Raw genomic sequence first — 20,075 nt, forward strand, 5'->3', positions numbered from 1 at the left:
TTAAGGACCCCAAGATGGCAAATTTATTCAGGCTCTCTGGGTGGGCCCAGTGTCATCTTAAAGGTCCTTATAAGTGGGAGGCAGGAGGACCAGTCAGAGGTGTGGCAGTGGACACAGACACTGGACTGATGGCAATGCTGTCAGGGAGCCCTGAGCCAAGGTATGCAGATAGCTCCTAGAAGCTAAAAAAGGCAAGGAATGATTCTCTCCAATAGCTTCCCTGCTGACGCTGTGATTCTAGCCAATAAGATGCATTTTCAGGCGTCTGACCTAGTAAGTGCATTGTGTTGACCACTAACTTTGGGCTAATTTGTTATAGCAGACACAGAAAACTTACACAGCCTAGAAACCTGGTGTCATAGAAATGCTGAAATCTCGTGCTGCGAGTCGTGTCGATTCTGTTGGTCCCTGTGTTAAGGAGGCGCCCAGCCCTGGCCAGTAGGCTCAGCGGTACAGTGTCAGCCGGGGCATGCAGAAGTCCCAGTCAGGGCACACAGGAGAAGCGACCATTGGCTTCTACACCCCTCCCCCTTCCCACCTTCCCCTCCTCCCCCCATAGCCATGGCTCAGAATGGTTCGAGCAAGTTGGTCCGAGCACTGAGGATAGCACCATGGCCTCGCCTCAGGCACTAAAGTAGCTCGAGTGCCAAGCAATGGGGCAACGCTCCAGATGGGCAAAGCATCGCCCCAAAGAGGGTTTGCCAAGTGGATCCCGGCCAGGGCACACGTGGGAGTACGTCTCTGTGCCTCCTCACCTCCCATTTAATCAAACAAAAAAAAAGGAAGTGCCCGGCACACCAAGAGTCAGGGAACTACAGAAAGGTCTGTTGACTCCAATATTCAACTTGACATTCAACAGAGAAAGTCTCAAAGACATCAGACTCCTCCTTGCCTTGGCCTCTTTCTCCTTCACAGGGGTAACACTGGCCAGGGCTAATGTTCCAGTGCTGCTGGGAACCACGCAGACCTGGTGCCCACATAAAGAAATCCTAAAAGAAAAGAAAATTAGTCACTGTCTCAGGTTACTTGTTCCACTGACGTACGAGAACCTATGAAGAGGAGAATTCGTTTACTTGGAATTTTGCAAAAGACTAAAAAAAAGAGTCATAAAGGGACCTCAGATTGTGAGAATAGCTTTTAATTTTAAAACAATTGAAGCAATAAATCATCCATCTCTCTTTCCATCACAGGCAAATACTCTCCCAAAACACATGAGATAGTTTAAACACCAACTGTGACTAATGCATAATAAAATAAAACGCTTTTGGGAGCCAACACTGCAACCTGCTGAGCAGGCTGCACAGGCGCAAGCACAGCCTCCGCTGTGGCGGGGGGGGGGGGGGGGGGGGGGGGGGGGGGGGGGGGGGGGCGGCGGAGCAGCGAGATTACACAGGATCTCAACGCACCGGGCTCCGAACAGACTGAACGCCTGGGGAAGAGAACCCACACGAGAATGTTGCCCAAAGTGAAACAAATGTGCCCAGCACCCTCGTGTGTCTGACATACTTGACACCTGGAAGTTGCTTGAAAAATAAGTCCAAAGGTAGCAGCTTCTGGGCAAAGCTGAAGGAACAGGGTTTAGGGCTCGTTTGCTTTTTGTCTTTTAATTGGGGTCTTACACAAACTGGCTTTTTACATAGAAAAGTCCTCCACTTTCTGAAAGGCATTCTGTGCCTCAGGGTGCTCCTGACTTCAGCAAAAATATCTGTGTTGCTTCTGTCTCTCTGGACGCTTCGGAGAATCACTCCATGCCGAAGGCATCCCACTCCTCCCCCACACCGCCTACGTCTGGGTGAGCACTGCCCAGCAGAAGTGCAATGAGGGTCACCTGTCTAATTTAAGATTTCTGGGAGCCACATTAAAAAATATATATTAAAAGAAATGTTAAATTTTAATATCTTATTTAATATATCTAAAATACTGTCATTTTACATGTAATCACTATAAAATATTGATAAAATAGCTTACATTCCTGTTTTTGGGTTTTTTTGGTACCAATGCTTCAAAATCTGGTGTGCATGTTATATGCACAACACAATCTCCATTTGGCCATTAATTAGCCACATGTGACTACTGACTACTGTCCCGAGTAGCTCAGGTCTAGGGAATCTAAATACAAACTCTCAGGCTGACTTGCGGAGCGGGAATCTCTGTGGCACTGTGTGTAGGTAACCTTACACACCAGCTGATACATCTTACACAGACCCGCGCTCTGTAACTAGGGTTACTGCCCTAAGTGAAAAAGAAAAATCCCACTATCTAATCCTACCCCCTGGTCTTGCTCCTGCCACTTGTTGTCTCCCCATAGATGATGTGACTTTGCAACCAGGATCCTGGAAAGACATCTTTCTATGATAGACAACTTTCTCAGCACTCATTTAGGGATCATAGCTAGAACTGAATCAGAATAGAAAATATTCTATAAATGAGACAGATTTAGCTGACGGTAGTTCTGAGGTCTCTCAGGATGGGAAATATTTTAAATGAATATTTCCTTTGGGGAGGGGGTGGTAACAAAGTACCTCATGAGCTGGAGAGTGGAGAGTTTCAAGAGAGCTGGGAAAGTGAGAAAATTCCCAAAGAAAGTGGGTCTACAAGTCAGGGTGGGGCCACTAACAACGAGGTATGTTCTAAACTGGGGTGTATAAGCTATAAAAACCAAAAACACAGCATCTAACCTATGTGATTCATCACATCTCACATGTCTAACCCAAGTAGTAACCACAGGAAAATAAAAATAGAATCAACTCTTAGGACAGGGAGGGACTTCTGAGTTTCTCTGGTCTAACCTGCTCATTTTAAAGAAAAAGGCCCAGAGCGGTCAAGTGACGCGGCCCCATCCCACTCAGAGGCGGGGTCAGGCTGCACACCAGGGCACTCTTCCCAGGAACTGCAGGTGAGGCTCGTCCCCTGCAGGGCTCAGGGGGTGAAGGACACCCCAGACTCCAGCTCCCACCGGACCTCCTGCGGCCCGAGATGAGCACCAGGGGCAACAGGCGTGTCCCTTGTAGGTGGAAGGAAGCAGCTAAGTCGAAACAGTGAAGCAATGTTGATGTAAAAGGACAGTAAAACACCATTCTTCCAATCGTCCTTTCTGTATACTTTTTTCCCTTTAAAAAAACAAATCCCAATTTGAACCAAACTGGATTTCTCGTTAGCTAGATGGGCATTTAGATCAATAACAAAATAAAAACTTGGATACGTTCTATTTTCCAGACACATTCATTGAATTTTACACAAAGAGATATCAAAAGATATTTACAGAAAAAACAGCTCCCTTCCACATGTACACCCACACACAGCAAGGATTTTACAATTACACCACCACGCCTCACACGGAGGACCCTAACAGGCTGATGATAATCAGTTGACAAGATCCACACATGACTCCAGTTTTCAGTTACATATACTCTCGTTTACATATATATGTAAAGTACACAGTGTGTTCCAGACTTTCATTCCAGGAAACCTGCCTAGTAATATTCTAAGGAATACATATAAATACTTTTTAAAGCAAGAAAGAAACTCATTATTTGCTCCAGTTTTTCTCTAGTTCTCCATCTGAAATAAAGAATAGCACATATATAAAACTTTGCCTTGTAGAAATAGCCCTTTGTTTTCTGAGGCAGAAAAAAAGGCAGCCGTGTTACACTTTTTTACAATATGTTTAGGCATCAAAAGGGCTAAATTTATTTTTCTACTTAAACTAAATATTGTATAGCTTATAATTTTCTACACTGGTTTTATACTATTCATTTTGCAAAACTGTCTTATAAAATTTTTATGTTGTTCAAAATACACATGTTATCTTTTTCCACATTTCCATCCAAGTCCCCAGTCATCCCCTCATCCCCCGAAAAGGCCTTTGTTTTGTAATAACATTGAAAACTGGGCATGTTTGATGTGTGTTTGGAGTTATTATTCTAGGATATTCACTCAGCCCTAAGGAGACTAAACTCTGTAAAGCTGCTTAGCGGGGGGCATTTCTAAGCGGGGCTGCTTTATATCTGAGGAGATATCTTTATATCTCAGGATATCTGAGTCAGCGCTAAAATGTGACATCAGCGGGCAGCACCTAGTAGAGAATTACTGCACCATGCGCTCCCTCCTATGCCATTCCCATTTGTTCCCAAATGGAAGAAAACATCAGATGAGGGAAGGGAGGGAGCATGCTCTACTAGGACCCACCCCGGCACACCACCTGCTGCTACTCTTTAAAGCTTCAACATATTAAATCTCACTGGTCTTCGTCTTCTAAACACAGCTAGAAAAAGACAGCAGGTATTGTCACACCATTGTGCCGACAAAGAAAGCGAGGCACACCGAGGATGAAGGACTTTCCCTGCTAAGGGCAGCACCCAGGTCTTTGGGCCACGTCCCTGGGCTGTGCGTCCTGAGGTCACACAGCATAACTGATCTCCTGTGTGACAGGCCCCATCATAACCAAAATCCTGATACTTCATGACTCACCAGGTCATAATCCACCCTCTGTACTGTACTTCACCCAATTGGTTCTATTTTCTTTTCCTACAGTTTCTAAAAAGATCCTTTCTACTAATCAAATACATGTTAAGCAGTCAGCAACAAATCCCGTTCCGTTTGACTGAATAACCTGAAATGGAAACTCACGAGAGCAGAATTTGGTCTAGAGCCGCAGGACAACTCTAAAGCACTATCGTTCCACTTTTCAATCACACTGCAAGTCCGATCTAACCCTAGGCTGCAACTAATATGCTGAAATACCCAATGGATGTGACCTTTCATAACATCAGACCAAGTTTCTCTGCCTCGGAAACCCTTATAGTGTCCAAGATCACACTGCTGGCAGCAGATAAGCAGTGAAGGCAAGTCAGGAGGTGATTATCCAAGAAAGGACAGAGATGAAAGTCTGGCCCCAGAAAATGGAGAAATGGAGGCAGGCAAAGAGCTCAGGGGCAACAAAATGACAGACAAATTTGGGGCACTAACATGTTTCCAAGGAGTTGTCATGTGTTACAGTGAGAAGCGATCAGCTAAAAATCCACACTATATATACACCTTAGGGCTGCCTGCTGAGAACCAGGATTCATCTATCTTTGGCAAAGAGGAACACTGTGCTGCTGTGAGCATCTGGCACTGCACCCTCAAATGTCACAGACCCACGGGAACTCTGGACAGCACTTAAAGGGACAACTCAGCCCTTTTTATGCCTGAAGATGGAAGCGGGAAACTAATTTTTTTAAACTGTTCCTGAGTTATAGTTTCTTTAAAATATTGACTTGCTTTTTTCCAGCTAGGCTAACACGAACTGTTTTAACTTTTAAAAACCACCCATCACACACAGATTTCCTCATTGACTATAAAGATCTCAACATTCAGTCTCACTCTCACACACACTCATACAATTGTATTGAGTTTTGATAAGATTAAATTAAAAGTATTTCATTGCAGATGCTCTAATCTACTATAAATGGACAGGTCAGAAATTATTGTTTGATGAAAAAATTATGTCACAAATAAAGCCGAGCCCAGTTACTGATTTTCTATATGAAACAAATATGGGCTTTTCATTTATTGTGGGTGAGGCCACACTACTGACCCCCAAAGCAAAAGAGAGTGCTGGTGGCACATTCCTGTCTTTGACAGACTGGTGGCAGATTGTCCACCAGCAGTAGGAATACCTTTCTTTTTACAATCATTCTCTCCTTGAGCATTTATTTAAAAAAACAACAGCAACAAAAATACTATCTACAGTAATGTATCATCATTAATAGAAATTTCTTCCTGGTTCTATTCCAGAAGGTGTCAAATGATGTTCTTTAAATAAACTATAAATACCCCCATGTATTCCTTTTTCTTCATGTCTGGCTGACCCAACTTCTTACTTTTTTTTTTTTTTTTTTTGGCAAATTAAAAAGGCGTATGGCTTCATGCCAATTTGTCCATCTGAGGGTTAGCTTGGTATCCTGCGGTAAAAGTACATGTAGCCCAGGTCTTTAGGGGGCCTTTCCGAGGCACAGACTCTGTGGTCATTGTAGATCACCCATCTGAAAACAAAAGACAAAGCATTTGATTGAGTGAGGTCAGTTCCATGAAAACTTGGCTAAAAAATGTCACTGCACCATACTTAAAAGAATTGAGATGCTTTAAGACAGGGGTCCCCAAACTACGGCCCACGGGCCACATGCGGCCCCCTGAGGCCATTTATCCGGCCCCCACCGCACTTCTGGAAGGGGCACCTCTTTCATTGGTGGTCAGTGAGAGGAGCATAGTTCCCACTGAAATACTGGTCAGTGTGTTGATTTAAATTTACTTGTTCTTTATTTTAAATGTTATATTGGTTCCCGTTTTGTTTTTTTACTTTAAAATAAGATATGTGCAGTGTGCATAGGGATTTGTTCATAGTTTTTTTTATAGTCCGGCCCTCCAATGGTCTGAGGGACAGTGAACTGGCCCCCTGTGTAAAAAGTTTGGGGACCCCTGCTTTGAGATAACCAAACTTGAGTTTGTTGCAGATAAAGGAACAGAATGCTGATGGGAAATTACAATTGCTTTTTTATTCTCAAGCACAATCAAAGAGGAGTTACAAAAAGAGCCTCCAAACATTTTAAACCTTTTGATCCCATAATTCTTTTTGTAGTAATCCATAAACAACCTCAACAATTGAGTCAAAGAATTATGTATAACGGTGTTTGTTTCCACCTTAGGTATAAAACTAACTAAAAATCAGAAGTAAATAACCATGCAGTGAACTAATATAAAAATATTAAAATGTCTACAAAGAATATTTACTAAATTGAGGAATTAATCACAATATAACATGAAGTAAGAAAAAGTAGGTTACAAAATGATATGTGCTGTGGACATTAAGCTTTTAGAAAAGTTATAAATACATACATATATTTATATGTAGTACATGTGTATATAGACTTACACAACCTTTCCCAATGAAAACAATAAAACAAATAGGAATATAACTAAATACAGACAATGATTACCTCTACCAGTGGTTGGCAAACCACGGCTCGTGAGCTACATGCGGCTCAATCAGATTGAGGACATTTTTAGCAAAGGCCAGCTTAGGAGTCCCCTAATTAAGTTAATAACAATGTACCTACCTATATAGTTTAAGTTTAAAAAATCTGGCTCTCAAAAGAACTTTCAATCGTTGTACTGTTGATATTTGGCTCTGTTGACTGACGAGTTTGCTGACTACTGCTCTCGGCTTCTGGATAACATATTTTCATATGGTTTTGTATTTTACCAATTACTTATAATTAATTTTATGACTTTTTAAATTATGATTAAACTATTTTTCTTAAGTATTTTTAAAAGAACTATCAGGTTTGGTAATAACAAGAATTCACTCAGTATCTTAGTATATAAAATGGCTTTAAGAATATATCCCAAAAGATCATTGTGAAAACCAAGTGAAATAACACGGGAAGCACTTAGTAAAGTGCCTCGCAAGCAACAGGCACTTACTAAAACACGGATACCATTACCTTATAACACAGACTCACCTTCCTTCCTTTTTGATATGGCAAACATAATGGCCACTCATTGTAGATGTTCCAATGTGACTGATGAATGCAAATAATTCGTATGCTATGAAAGAGCAAACAACTCAGTTACAAGGCAGCATTTCTAGAAATCAACAGTATATCTGATCAAAATTTAAACTCAGTAATTGTATACTCCAGCAACTGTTTAAACTGAAAGACAAAGTCTACATATCTTGCTATACCGAGAACACACCCACCCAAAGTGACATCAAATTAAACCTCCAACTTCATAACAAAACGGGACATAAACAATCAATGTACAGCTGACATTACATTCATATCTGGAAGGGTTTTTAGAATCTTAGAAGCCAGCCCAGTGGCAAGTTCGTGAGTTGAGCAGGATAGTCTGGGCTCTTTCACGCTCAAGTAGCATGAGGGCAGAGAAGCGGTCTCATCTCTCTGGACCCACTTCTTCTTAAAGCAGAAAAATCCACCTACCTCATGACGCTGCATGAGGCTTAAATGAGAGATTCAGAATAAAATTCCAACAATGTCAGGGTTGTGAGGAAGACAGCAGATCTCATTCATAGACAGGGACAATACTTCAGAATGCACGTCTTGTGATTTCTGACATGGTCATGATTATAAGCTATATGGGACCAAAATTCAGGCTTCATGCTTTCAGAACAAGGAGGTAGACAGCCCCTTAGAGGGTGAGGCTGATGTGTACTCTCTGACAAGTACCTTCTGCCATATTGCACAGGATTCACTATCAAATCCATGCAGAATGAATCTCAGCTCCTGCTCCCCTGGCCAAACAGACCTATACAACACAAAGTCCTCTCTACAGACTAGTACCAGTCCACTCCAGAAACTGTTACCAATTACAGTGAGATAGGTACAGAAATTGAGTATTTATAAACTTTTATAATAATTTGAGAACATTCATGTCTGTTGAACCTTATAAGAAAAAAATTGAGCATGCATATTCATTTTTCTAGTACTCAATCTTTATTTCATTTTTCAAAGTATTCTTTCTAGACAGACCTTTTCCCTTAGCCCACCCTCTCTCATTCTCTCTCTCACTAGTTATCCAGGCTCATCCCATACGGAGTCGTGATGCCCCACTCCTCATCTCACTCAGCCTTCAGCACACCACACAGCCAGCCACCTCACTCCTCCTCAACTATCTGCCCCCAGGACACAGCCCTCTCTTGCTTGTCTGGCTGCCTCACTGGCTCCTCTGCATGTCCTTGTCCTTTCTTTTTTTAAAAAAAAGTTTATTGAATTTATTGAGGTGACATTGGTTAATAAAATTATGCAAGCTTCAGGTGCACAATTCTACAATGCAGTGGTCCCTCGTGTATCGCGGGGGTTAGATTCCAGAACCCCCCAAGATAGGTGAAAACCCACAAAGTAGCGACCTTATATTTATTTTATTATTTATATATATTTTAAGGCTTTATAAACCCTCCCCACACTCTTTTAAACCTTTCCACACTTTCATAAACACTTCCTATGCTCTTCAACATTTTCTACACTCTTAAACCTACATAATTTTAACATATAAAATTCTATATGGTTACTCACCAGTTAATATACTACATCTTGAATATTTTTTATATTGTCTTCAATTTTTTAGGCTAGAAACTGCTTACTTTACCACAAAATAATTAAAATAATAAGTATATAAAAATACCTATATACCGCAAAATTCCATGATATAGCAAAAAATCCGTAATATAAAATCAGATACATACAATTTCAAAATCTGCGATACCATGAGACCGCGAAAAGTGAACCATGATATGGCGAGGGACTATACATCATCTGTACATTGCACTGTGTGTTCACCCCCCCAAGTTCAATCTCCCTCTATCTCCGTCCCCCCTCCACCCTTCTCTACCTCTCCACCCCCCTCTCCCTCTTGCAGCCCCCACACTGTTGTCTGAGTCTGTAAGGTTCTTTTTGCCTAATCCCTTCACCTTTTCACACAGCCCCCAACACCCATCCCTTCTGACAGCTGTCAGTCGGTTCTCTGTACCTATGAGTCTGTTTCTATTTTGTTAGTTTATTTTGTTTATTAGATTCCATCTGTAAGTGAAATGGTATAATCCTTTTTCTGACTGGCTTATTTCACTTATAATAATCTCTAGATCCATCCATACTGTCGCAAAAGGTAAGATTTCCTTCATTTTACGGCTGAGTAATGTTCGAATGTGTAATGGATAACGGACCTGTATAAATAATTCTCCAAAGAAGACATAAAGATGACCAACAGACATATAAAAAGATGCTCAATATCACTAATAATCAGAAAGATGCAAATTAAAATCACAATGAGATGCCTTATGACCCAGCAATTCCACTTCTGGGAATACATCCAAAGAAACCTGAAACATTAATTTGAAATAACATATGCCACTCCCATGTTCACTGCAGCATTATCTACAATAGCCAAGATCTGGAAACAGCAGCCCAAGTGCCCATCAGTAGAGGAGCAGAGAAAAAAGCTGTGATACATCTCCTTGTTCTTTCAATGTTGATGGCCGGGGGTAAGACCTCAGACCTTTCTTTTCACTATCCTGACTGATCTATCCAGTCTCGTGGCATTAAATAAAAGTATTTTCTTAATTTCTAGAATGTTCATTGCTAACATATGGAAATATAATTAAGTTTTATAGGTTCATCTTGTTCCTACAAACTTGCTGAACTCATTTATTAGTTCTGATAGCTTTTTAGTGGATCCCTAAGGATTTTCTACATATAAAATTATGTTACCTACAAATAGAGATAGTTTTACTTCTTCCTTGTTAATCTGGATGCTTTTAATTTCGTTTTTCTGTCCTCACTGCCTTGGCTAGAACCTCCTGTTACAATGCTAAATAGAAGTGACAAGAGTGGACACCCTGTCTTATTCCTGATCTTAGCAGAAAAGCATTCAGTCTCTTACCATTAAGTAGGATGTGAATTGTAGACACCTTTCATCATGTTGAGGAAGCTCCCTTTCGTTCCTAGTTTGTTGAACATTCTCTCCTCAGCCTTATCCGTCTCAGTCAATGGTGATTCCATTATTTCAATAACTGAGAACAAAATCTTATTTCTCAAACACTCTTTACACATACCCAGTCTATCATAAAATCCTGTCAGCATTTCCTTCAAAATATACCAGCCCTGGCCAGGTAGCTCAGTTGGTTAAAGCATTAGTCTAATACAGTGGTCCCCAACCTTTTTTGGGCCATGGACCGGTTTAACGTCAGAAAATATTTTCACAGACCAGCCTTTAGGGTGGGACGGATAAATGTATCACATGACCGAGACAAGCATCAAGAGTAAGTCTTAGACAGATGTAACAGAGGGAATCTGGTCATTTTTTAAAAATAAAACATAAATCAGACTTAAATATAAATAAAACGAAAACAATGTAAGTTATTTATTCTTTCTCTGTGGACCGGTGCCAGTCCGCAGCCTGGGGGTTGGGGACCTTTGCTCTAATACATCAAGGTTGCGAGTCCGATTCCCAGTCAGTGAATCAACTAATAAATGCATAAATAGGTGGAACAACAAATCAACGTCTCTGTCCCTCCCACTCTCTCTAAAATCAATAAAGTAATAAATAAAAGCAATTGTAAAAATGTGTTAAAAGACAAAATATATCTAGAACCAAACTGCTTCTTAACACCTTCACTGGTAACCCCTGATCCAAGTAACCATCGTCTCTTGTCTGAATTTTTACAATAGCCTTTAACTTGGACCCTGCTTTCTTCCCTGCCCCTACTGACTATTCTTAGTCTGACTATCAGAGTGGTCTTGAAATGAAGTCAGATTGTGGTTATTACTGTCAAAAACTTCCAGTGGTATTCTATATCTCAGAGCAAAATCTTCCTCTTACAGCAATCTGTGAGTCCCCCACACCTCCTTTCCTCTCTCACTCACTCACTACTTTGGCCCCGACTGCTCCTGAAACACACCCAGCATGCTCTGTCCCTGCAGTCTTCGCACTTAGTGTTCCCTCTATCTGAAACTCGTTTTTCAGCTATTACATGACACCCCTCACTTCTTTGAGGTCTCGGATCAATGTCACGTGAGAGAGGCCTTCCTGAGCCAACTTATAAGAGAGCAACCCTCCCTCCCACCCCTGACCTGCTTCACTGTTTGTCCATACAGCACAAAATAACATCTGCCATGTCATATACTTATGTGTGCATCTATTTACTATCTCCTTTTATCCCAGACCAGAATATAGCCCATAATGACAAGAAGCTTGTTTTGTTTACTGAAATATTCTAGGCACAGAGAAGAACAGCGCTTAGCATGCAGAAGACACTTAGTATTTGTTGAATGAATAAATGAGTGAATGAAGGAATGACTCTCTTCACTCCATTTCCTTGCTTATTTTTACATCAACTTGCATATATTTTTATAAACAACCTACCAAGATATAAACTGGAGTATAAATTAGTAAAATAATTACTTAGAAGAGAAATGAATCAAAGGATATTGTCTTTTCTACCATTATCTAGTATCACAACAACTAATAACCAAAAATATCCTGGTTTAAAACCAGAAACTAGGCAAAAATAATTGTGAATGACAATCATTTTGTCTAGCACATACTTTCTGAAATAACGGTTAAGGGAGCTAACCCTGCCCTGACCTCTCTTTGTCCCCACACAAAGCACCCACCCTGCCCCAGTAACCCTGCCCTGACCTCTCTTTGTCCCCACACAAAGCACCCACCCTGCCCCAGTAACCCTGCCCTGACCTCTCTGTTGTCCCCACACAAAGCACCCACCCTGCCCCAGTAACCCTGCCCTGACCTCTCTTTGTCCCCACACAAAGCACCCACCCTGCCCCAGTAACCCTGCCCTGACCTCTCTGTTGTCCCCACACAAAGCACCCACCCTGCCCCAGTAACCCTGCCCTGACCTCTCTTTGTCCCCACACAAAGCACCCACCCTGCCCCAGTAACCCTGCCCTGACCTCTCTGTTGTCCCCACACAAAGCACCCACCCTGCCCCAGTAACCCTGCCCTGACCTCTCTTTGTCCCCACACAAAGCACCCACCCTGCCCCAGTAACCCTGCCCTGACCTCTCTTTGTCCCCACACAAAGCACCCACCCTGCCCCAGCAAGCAAGAGAGGGTACAGACCTTTGCATGTTTCTTGACCCTAATTGTTTTCAAAGCTCTTTTTGAATAATTCTATATCAAATTCCAAATATTCAGTTTGAGAGATAAGTGCTGGTCTCCCTTGTCCCTAAAAATGCAGTTGCTGTCATAAAATTTTCATGAAATAAACAGAGGATACAATACACCCAACCAAACCCCTCCCATAAGGAAGTGTCTTCTGAAACAATTACTTAAATAATTGATCAGAGTGTGTAAACGGGCACTTCCTACCATAAGGGAGGGTCACATCAATGGTTCACTGCTCAGAAACCAACACAGCAAATGGGCTGACAAAACAGACACAGAGAAAAGGATGAACCCACACACGCAATACACCCACACATGTCACTAAGCCCCCAGTGGCACTTTCTCCCCTTTGGTTAGTAACAATTCATATGTATACTCAGAATCATAAGAATAAATTAAATTAAAAAGATTATCATAAATCTTAGTCTTACAATTAAAATTAATCATGTTTATCAATAGAAGCTCCCATCTCATGTATTATTCAAGACCTCCTGCTAGAAAAAAGAAAACAGCAAAAGAGAGACTTTCAACACACTTGCAAAAACTCAACAGGTAAAAAAAAACTCAATTAATGTGTTCCCAAAGAAAAAATCAAGGTGAAAAAAACAGAGAAGGAAGCTACTGCTGATTCTTTTCCAAGTCTCAGAGGACCCCTGCTAAAAAACGGCATTATGGCCTGACCAGGCGGTTGCGCAGTGGATAGAGCATCGGACTGGGATGCGGAGGACCCAGGCTCGAGACCCCAAGGTCACCAGCTTGAGTGTGGGTTCATCTGGTTTGAGCAAAGATTCGCCAGCTTGCACCAAAGGTCGCTGGCTTGAGCAACAGGTCACTTGGTCTGCTGAAAGCTCACGGTCAAGGCACATATGAGAAAGCAATCAATGAACAACTAAGGTGTCACAACGAAAAACTGATGATTGATGCTTCTCATCTCTCTTCGTTCCTGTCTGTCTGTCCCTATCTATCCCTCTTTCTCTCTATCTCTGTAAAAAAATAAACAAACAAAAAAACAGCATTATGATATACTCTCCCCCCAAAATGTATACATCTCTTTTCCATGTAGATAGAAAAGGCAGTATAAAGCAAAGTAAATCATTTTTAAAATGTTGACTTTCAAAAGATAAACTTTCAAAGTACCAGAAATAGTGAAAACACAAAAGAAAGTTAGGTGCTAATGCTAAAATGATGATAAATGGAGCCTTCTGAAAAAATGGACTCCTACCTACATTCCAATACAGAAAATATGAAATAAAATTACTCAACTGGGGTAAAGGAGAAAGTGCACAGGCTTCAAAGTCAGACAGATCTGGATTCCAGGCTGGTCCTAGCACTAGAAGTCACTTAACTCTGGGAGCTACTACAAAGTGAAGGAAATGCTAAAAGGATGCATTCAATAAAGGCCAGCTACTATTTTACCAAGTGTTAATGGCACTAACCCTTTCCAGAAAATTAGGTAATGTTTAAATCAGCGGTTCTCAACCTGTGGGTCACAACCCTGGCGGAGGTCAAAGGACCAAAACACAGGGTCGCCTAAAGCCATCAGAAAACGGTGATTTTTAATTAACATATTCCTTAAAGGAAGAATTTGATACAAGTGTTTATTTCATCCTTGTCCTTTAAATAGTCACTTTTTTCCAATTCAAATATCAAACTTGTCATTATCTTAAGCATTAACCTGGTATAGAATGTACCAGTAGCCACTCTCCTCCTTAAGGCAGTAGTAACTCAGCCTTGTTTTTAAGATGTGTCTCTCCAATTTAACTTACTAATAAGAATTAGGGATGTCCAAGAAATGGCAGCATGAGGGATTTCTTTGGCCTCTCCCTTGAAATTTCAACAATTTGAACAGCTGTAACTCTACAAAGGAACCCCAGCTCAGCAAACAGTCACACCTGATAGATCTGAACACTGAAGCAACTAAAGGTGGGTAGGTGGGAGCATCCAGGGGCAGGGAGAGAGGTGGGTAATAAGGACGCAGCCCTGAAGCCAAGAGCTTGTGGGGGCTCAGCCTGGAGAGGGAAGAAGCCCCTCATGTCTGGGTTTCCTTCTGCCAGCAGGAGCGAAGAGATTCGGTGGGCACTTTCACAGGAGTGAACAACAAGACTGGCAGCTGAGTGCAGGCACCTGGGCAGGGGACACAGCTCTGGGATACTGTTGCTGTCCCCTGGTCTACCCACAGTCTGCACTCTAGGCAGAAGAACGAAGACGCCAAGCTCCACAGTGCCCAGCCTCCCAGAGCTCACCTCCCTTCACCCATGATGTCAAGGTACAGTGAACATAACGTCATTCTCTAATACTGCAGTAGCCATCTTTCTTGGGTGGAGCAGTCCCTTCTCTATGGCATTGGCCTGGGGTAAAGCAACAGCCCCACCCTCGGGAGTCCCTCTTGCACCACCCTGTGGAGACTGCGCCACTCTGAGAAGCCAGAAAACAGGAGGCACGTCAGTGACTCAGTTTTCTGGAGTTGAGGGCAAAGCTCAAACACACATACACACACACAAACATTTAAGGTATGGGTCCCTGCAAATCTATTGTTGGGTCCAATAGAGGGGCTTAGTCACATTCTGGGGTGGGGGGGGGGCACAATCGGCCCCAGGGGAGGACTCTCTCAGTCTCCCTCCCGGAGACCAGGGGCTTACTAGCTGGAAGAACTTCTGCAGAGAGAACCATCAACCCCACTCAATCTGAACTTGCTGTTCATCTCATGGAGAGAAACAGAATTGGGAGAATCCAGCAGTATATGAGGGATTAGGCTCTGGAGTAAGGGCCACTTTCCCTGAACTGAGTTCCTGACCAAGAGACCCCTGAAGTAGGGGGTTCCACTAACGTACTCCCAACTTCAGCTGCCCTAACCCACCAAGCTTGCAACCTGTAGAGGGCTTTGTTGGGTGAGGCCAGTCTGAGCCTCCACTATATAGTCTTACTACAGAAGACTCTGTGTGGAGACCAGGCAGCTGCAAGAGGAGATGGAGCAGCTGAAAACAATACAGCAACCAACTAAATGGAAGATGATATTTGCAAACAACAGCTGACAAAAGGTTAATATCTAAAATATATTTAAAAATTCATAAAACAATATCAAACAATCCAATTTAAAAATGGTCAGAGAACCCAAACCTCTACCACAAAGGCAACCAACAGATATATAAAAAGAAAATTAGGGAAATGCAAATAAAAACTACAATGAAATACCACCTCATACCATTAGATTGACTGTTATCAACACGACAGGTAACAAGTGTTGGAGAAGTTGTGGAGAATAAGGAAGCTTCATTCACTGATCATGAATGTAAACTGGTACAGCCACTATGGAAAACAGTATGGCGGTTCCTCATAAAATTAAGAATAATTATACATGACCCAGCAATCCCTTCACTGGGTATCTACCCCCCCAAAAAACTCAAAAACATTTGTTTGCAAAGACATATGCACCCCCATGTTCATCACAGCATTATTCACAGTGACCAAGACATGGAGACAACTGAAGTACCCTTCAATGGAGGATTGGATAAAGATGTGGTACATATATACAATGCAATACTACTCGGCCACAAGAAAAGGTGAAACACTGCCATTTGCAACAATATGGATGAACGCTGAGACTATTATGGTAAGTGAAATAAGTCAGTCTAGCCTGACCTGAGGTGGTACAGTGGATAGAGCATCAAGCTGGAACGCTAAGCTTGCCAGTTTGAAATAAGTCAGTCAGAAAAAGCTAAGAACCATATGATTTCACTCATATGTGGGATCAAAAACTGAAACTCATAGACACAGAGAATAGTATGATGGTTACCAGAGGGAAGGGGGTAGGAGGTAGTGAAGGGTAAAAAGGGGGCAAAATATATGGTGATGGAAGATGATCTGACTGTGGATGGTGGGCACACAATGCAGTATACAGATGTATCATAGAGATGTACACCTAAAACCTATATGATCCTTTTAACTACTGTAATCCAATTAAATTTAATTAAAAATAATAAACTAAAATAATTTTTTAAAATAAATAAGAACCATCTGGAGGGCCTACTGAAATATCGATGGCTGGCCCACTCCCAGAGGTCCTAATCCAGTAGGTCTGGGTGGGACCCAAGAATTTGCATTTCTAACAAATGCACAGGTGATGCTGATTCAGTTCTTCTAGGATGACATTTGAACAAGGGCTTGACAGGGCCAACACTTCCCTTCCTAGCTCACAAGCTAAGAAGGAAAATATGTCCACCCTCAGGATCCGTGTATGTGACCCGTGACTGGGGCAGGGCAGACACATGCCTGAGTCTCAGGACCTTTGCTGAGGGGACAAGACTTTTCTGATAGATTTGAACCTGGAAAGATCCAGCTGTGAGAGGCACTGGCAGCATACTGTGGTCACCAGGGAGAGCCTGTCTGAGACTGGAACCAACCCAGAGCTGGCAGAGCCAAGGGGCACATTCATGAAAGGGCTTCAGTCCCAGAGTCAAGGTATGCCTGCGTCAAGTCTCCCTGGGACGTTCCAGCTCTGATACAACACTTCCTGTCCTTCTTAGACAGGTACTGCTTAGTACTCCTGACACGCACGACAGAACCCCCAAAACTGAGGCTGTTGGTTTTATTTGTCCGGCTGTGTATCTGCTTTGGCTCTCTATTTTGCTCCTAAATATCAAGTATCCTTACCTTTAAATAGACTTCAATACATCTCACGTCAAATATCTCAATCAATTCCTCCCCCCCCCAAAAAAAAAAGGTAAAAAGCCATATCTTGGGAACATAACCTATCTACATAGAATATAAAACTCCTGAAGTTAAACTATCAATTTAATGTAATTCTAATCAAATCCCTGCAGAATGGCCAATTATTAGATCAGGAACTTTCCAAAATTCAGCCATGAGAATTTAGAAAATATAACAGGAAATAATATTTATTCATATGTAACACAGAAAATGTGAGTTCTGGGAAACACATGAAACATTTATAAAGACAACCACACAGCTTTCAGGGGCTGTAGACAGGAAACAGGAGTCAAAGGGAAAGGGTAACGTTTTTGGCCAGAAAAACTCTGCAAAGTACCGCAAAGGTGTCGGATATTTCCAAACTAAGAGATATACATGAAACTCTCATACAAACCAATAAAAACCAACTGAAAACCTCAATAAAAATGGGGAAATGGGTCAAAAGAAATGAAGAAGAGATTAACACAAGAGGAAAAACAACTAGGCAAAAAAGTTATGAAAGATTATGAAGAGTGCTCAGCCCACCAGGGAACAGGAGAGCCACCGGGCACGTTTCTGGGGAGTCAGGTATTAATCTGTATTAAAACCTCAAAAATGCAATTTTGACTCAAAAACTTCACTCCTAGAAACTTACCCTAAGGAAATAATCAAATGAGGGCTCAAGAATTTTCATTACACCATTATTTTTAATAGCGAAGAAAGAAAGGGAAGAATCGTAAATGTGAACAAATGTTTATTACCTGGAGAAGGAGTGAAAGAAGCATTTGTTGTACAAATGTGAACAAAATTCATCCTTTAAGAACACTTTTAAAAATCACTGCTGTCGCCTGCCTGACCAGGTGGTGGCGCAGTGGATAGAGCGTTGGACTGGGACACAGAGGACCCAGGTTTGAGACCCTGAGGTCGCCAGCTTGAGCGCGGGCTCATCTGGTTTGAGCAAAGCTCATCAGCTTGAGTCCAAGGTCGGAGGCTTGAGCAAGAGGTCACTCAGTCTGCTGTAGCCCCCCAGTCAAGGCATGTATGAGAAAGCAATCAATGTACAACTAAGGTGTCTCAACGAAGAATTGATGCTTCTCATCTCTCTCCCTTCCTGTCTGTCTGTCCCTATCTGTCCCTCTCTCTGACTCTCTGTCTCTGTTGTCTCTATCACTAAAAAAAAAAAAAAATCGCTGTCATCTTCTGAACATACAAATAATCCCATTATTTGAAACTCTTTCTGTAATCATCTTTTATTTAAATAATAACTAGTTGGCCTTCCAATTAGGTATATAAAGTATGGTACCTCTATTAAATGAAATGTTATTAATGTATATTCAATTACCTAGACTTACATTATGAATACCCAGTTAGAGAAAAAGCAAGTTATAAATTAACAGATATAGATTATAATTTATATTTTTATAAATATACATATTTATATTCATTTTAATGTATTTGCATAGAAAGGTGTAAAGAATATACACAAAACATTAGCAGTGGTTATGACTGAATAGTAGAATTGTTGAATCATTTTTATTTTCCTCTTTTCAGATATCTTAGTTTTTCAAGTTGCTAAAATTACTATGTATCCTTTTAATCATAAAAAAAATAAACAATGTAAATAATAAATTTTTTTAAAGGAAGAAGAGAGAAGCAACTGACATGAGTTCAAGTGCTAATGCAACAAAGCACAAAAAATCATCTTTTTCCTTTCCTGTAATATATGCAGTATAACACAAAATAGAACAGTAATTCTTCCATATGGCACTTAGAGAAAGCAAAAAACTATCCCTGTGACCACTACCTCCTGGCATTCATTTAATTCAGGGGTCCCCAAACTACGGCCCGCGGGCCGCATGCAGCCCCAAGGCCATTTATCCAGCCCCCACCGCACTGCCGGAAGGGGCACCTCTTTCATTGGTGGTCAGTGAGAGGAGCACATTGACCATCTCATTAGCCAAAAGCAGGCCCATAGTTCCCATTGAAATACTGGTCAGTTTGTTGATTTAAATTTACTTGTTCTTTATTTTAAATATTGTATTTGTTCCCATTTTGTTTTTTTACTTTAAAATAAGATATGTGCAGTGTGCATAGGGATTTATTCATAGTTTTTTTTTTATAGTCTGGCCCCCCAATGGTCTGCAGGACAGTGAACTGGCCCCCTGTGAAAAAAGTTTGGGGACCCCTGACTTCATTCATTCAATCATTCATTTGCTGGTCTCTCCCAGGAGCCAGGCACAGTGCTAGAAAGACTATTTTCAAAAATATATGTTCAGAGGAAAATGCATTTGTTGAGCGAGGGCGGTTTGTTTGTCAGGTTATTTTTTTTCTTTAATTGATTTCTAGAGAGAAAGGAGAGAGAGAGAGAGAGAGAGAGAAACAGAAACACCGATTTGCTGTTCTACTTATTCATGCCATCATTGGTTGTGTCTTGTATGTGCCCTAACCAGGGATGGAGCCCACAACTTCCACATGGTGGGATGACACTCTAACCAACTGTGCTACCCAGCCAGGGCCTAGTTGTTGGTTTTTCATAATTTAAATTTTCACCTACGATTGCCCTGAGATTCTGTGTATCCTGTATGTGATTTCTCATAGCACACCACTGTCTCTTTCCCCAACCCACTCCCAAGTACCCTAAATTTGGGGGTAATGAGACGTAAGGCCACCAAGTTTCACCCATAGTGCCTTTAAATTAAAGGGTGCGT

General features: G+C 41.5%; 1 protein-coding gene across 1 annotated transcript in view; it reads right to left on the bottom strand.

Annotated features, from left to right (window-relative positions):
* Positions 1-5,857: 5,857 nt before the first annotated feature.
* Positions 5,858-20,075, bottom strand: part of USP13 (ubiquitin specific peptidase 13) — a 141,037-nt gene continuing 126,819 nt past the window's right edge. The window contains exons 20-21 of the mRNA XM_066240834.1: positions 7,503-7,587; positions 5,858-6,026 (exon numbers count right to left, since the gene is read on the bottom strand). Of these exons, the coding sequence (XP_066096931.1) occupies positions 5,933-6,026; positions 7,503-7,587 (179 nt within the window). The 3' untranslated portion in view covers positions 5,858-5,932. The remainder of the gene's footprint in view (positions 6,027-7,502; positions 7,588-20,075) is intronic.

This window comes from Saccopteryx bilineata, chromosome 8, assembly GCF_036850765.1.
Source record: "Saccopteryx bilineata isolate mSacBil1 chromosome 8, mSacBil1_pri_phased_curated, whole genome shotgun sequence".
Taxonomy (NCBI): Eukaryota; Metazoa; Chordata; class Mammalia; order Chiroptera; family Emballonuridae; genus Saccopteryx; species Saccopteryx bilineata.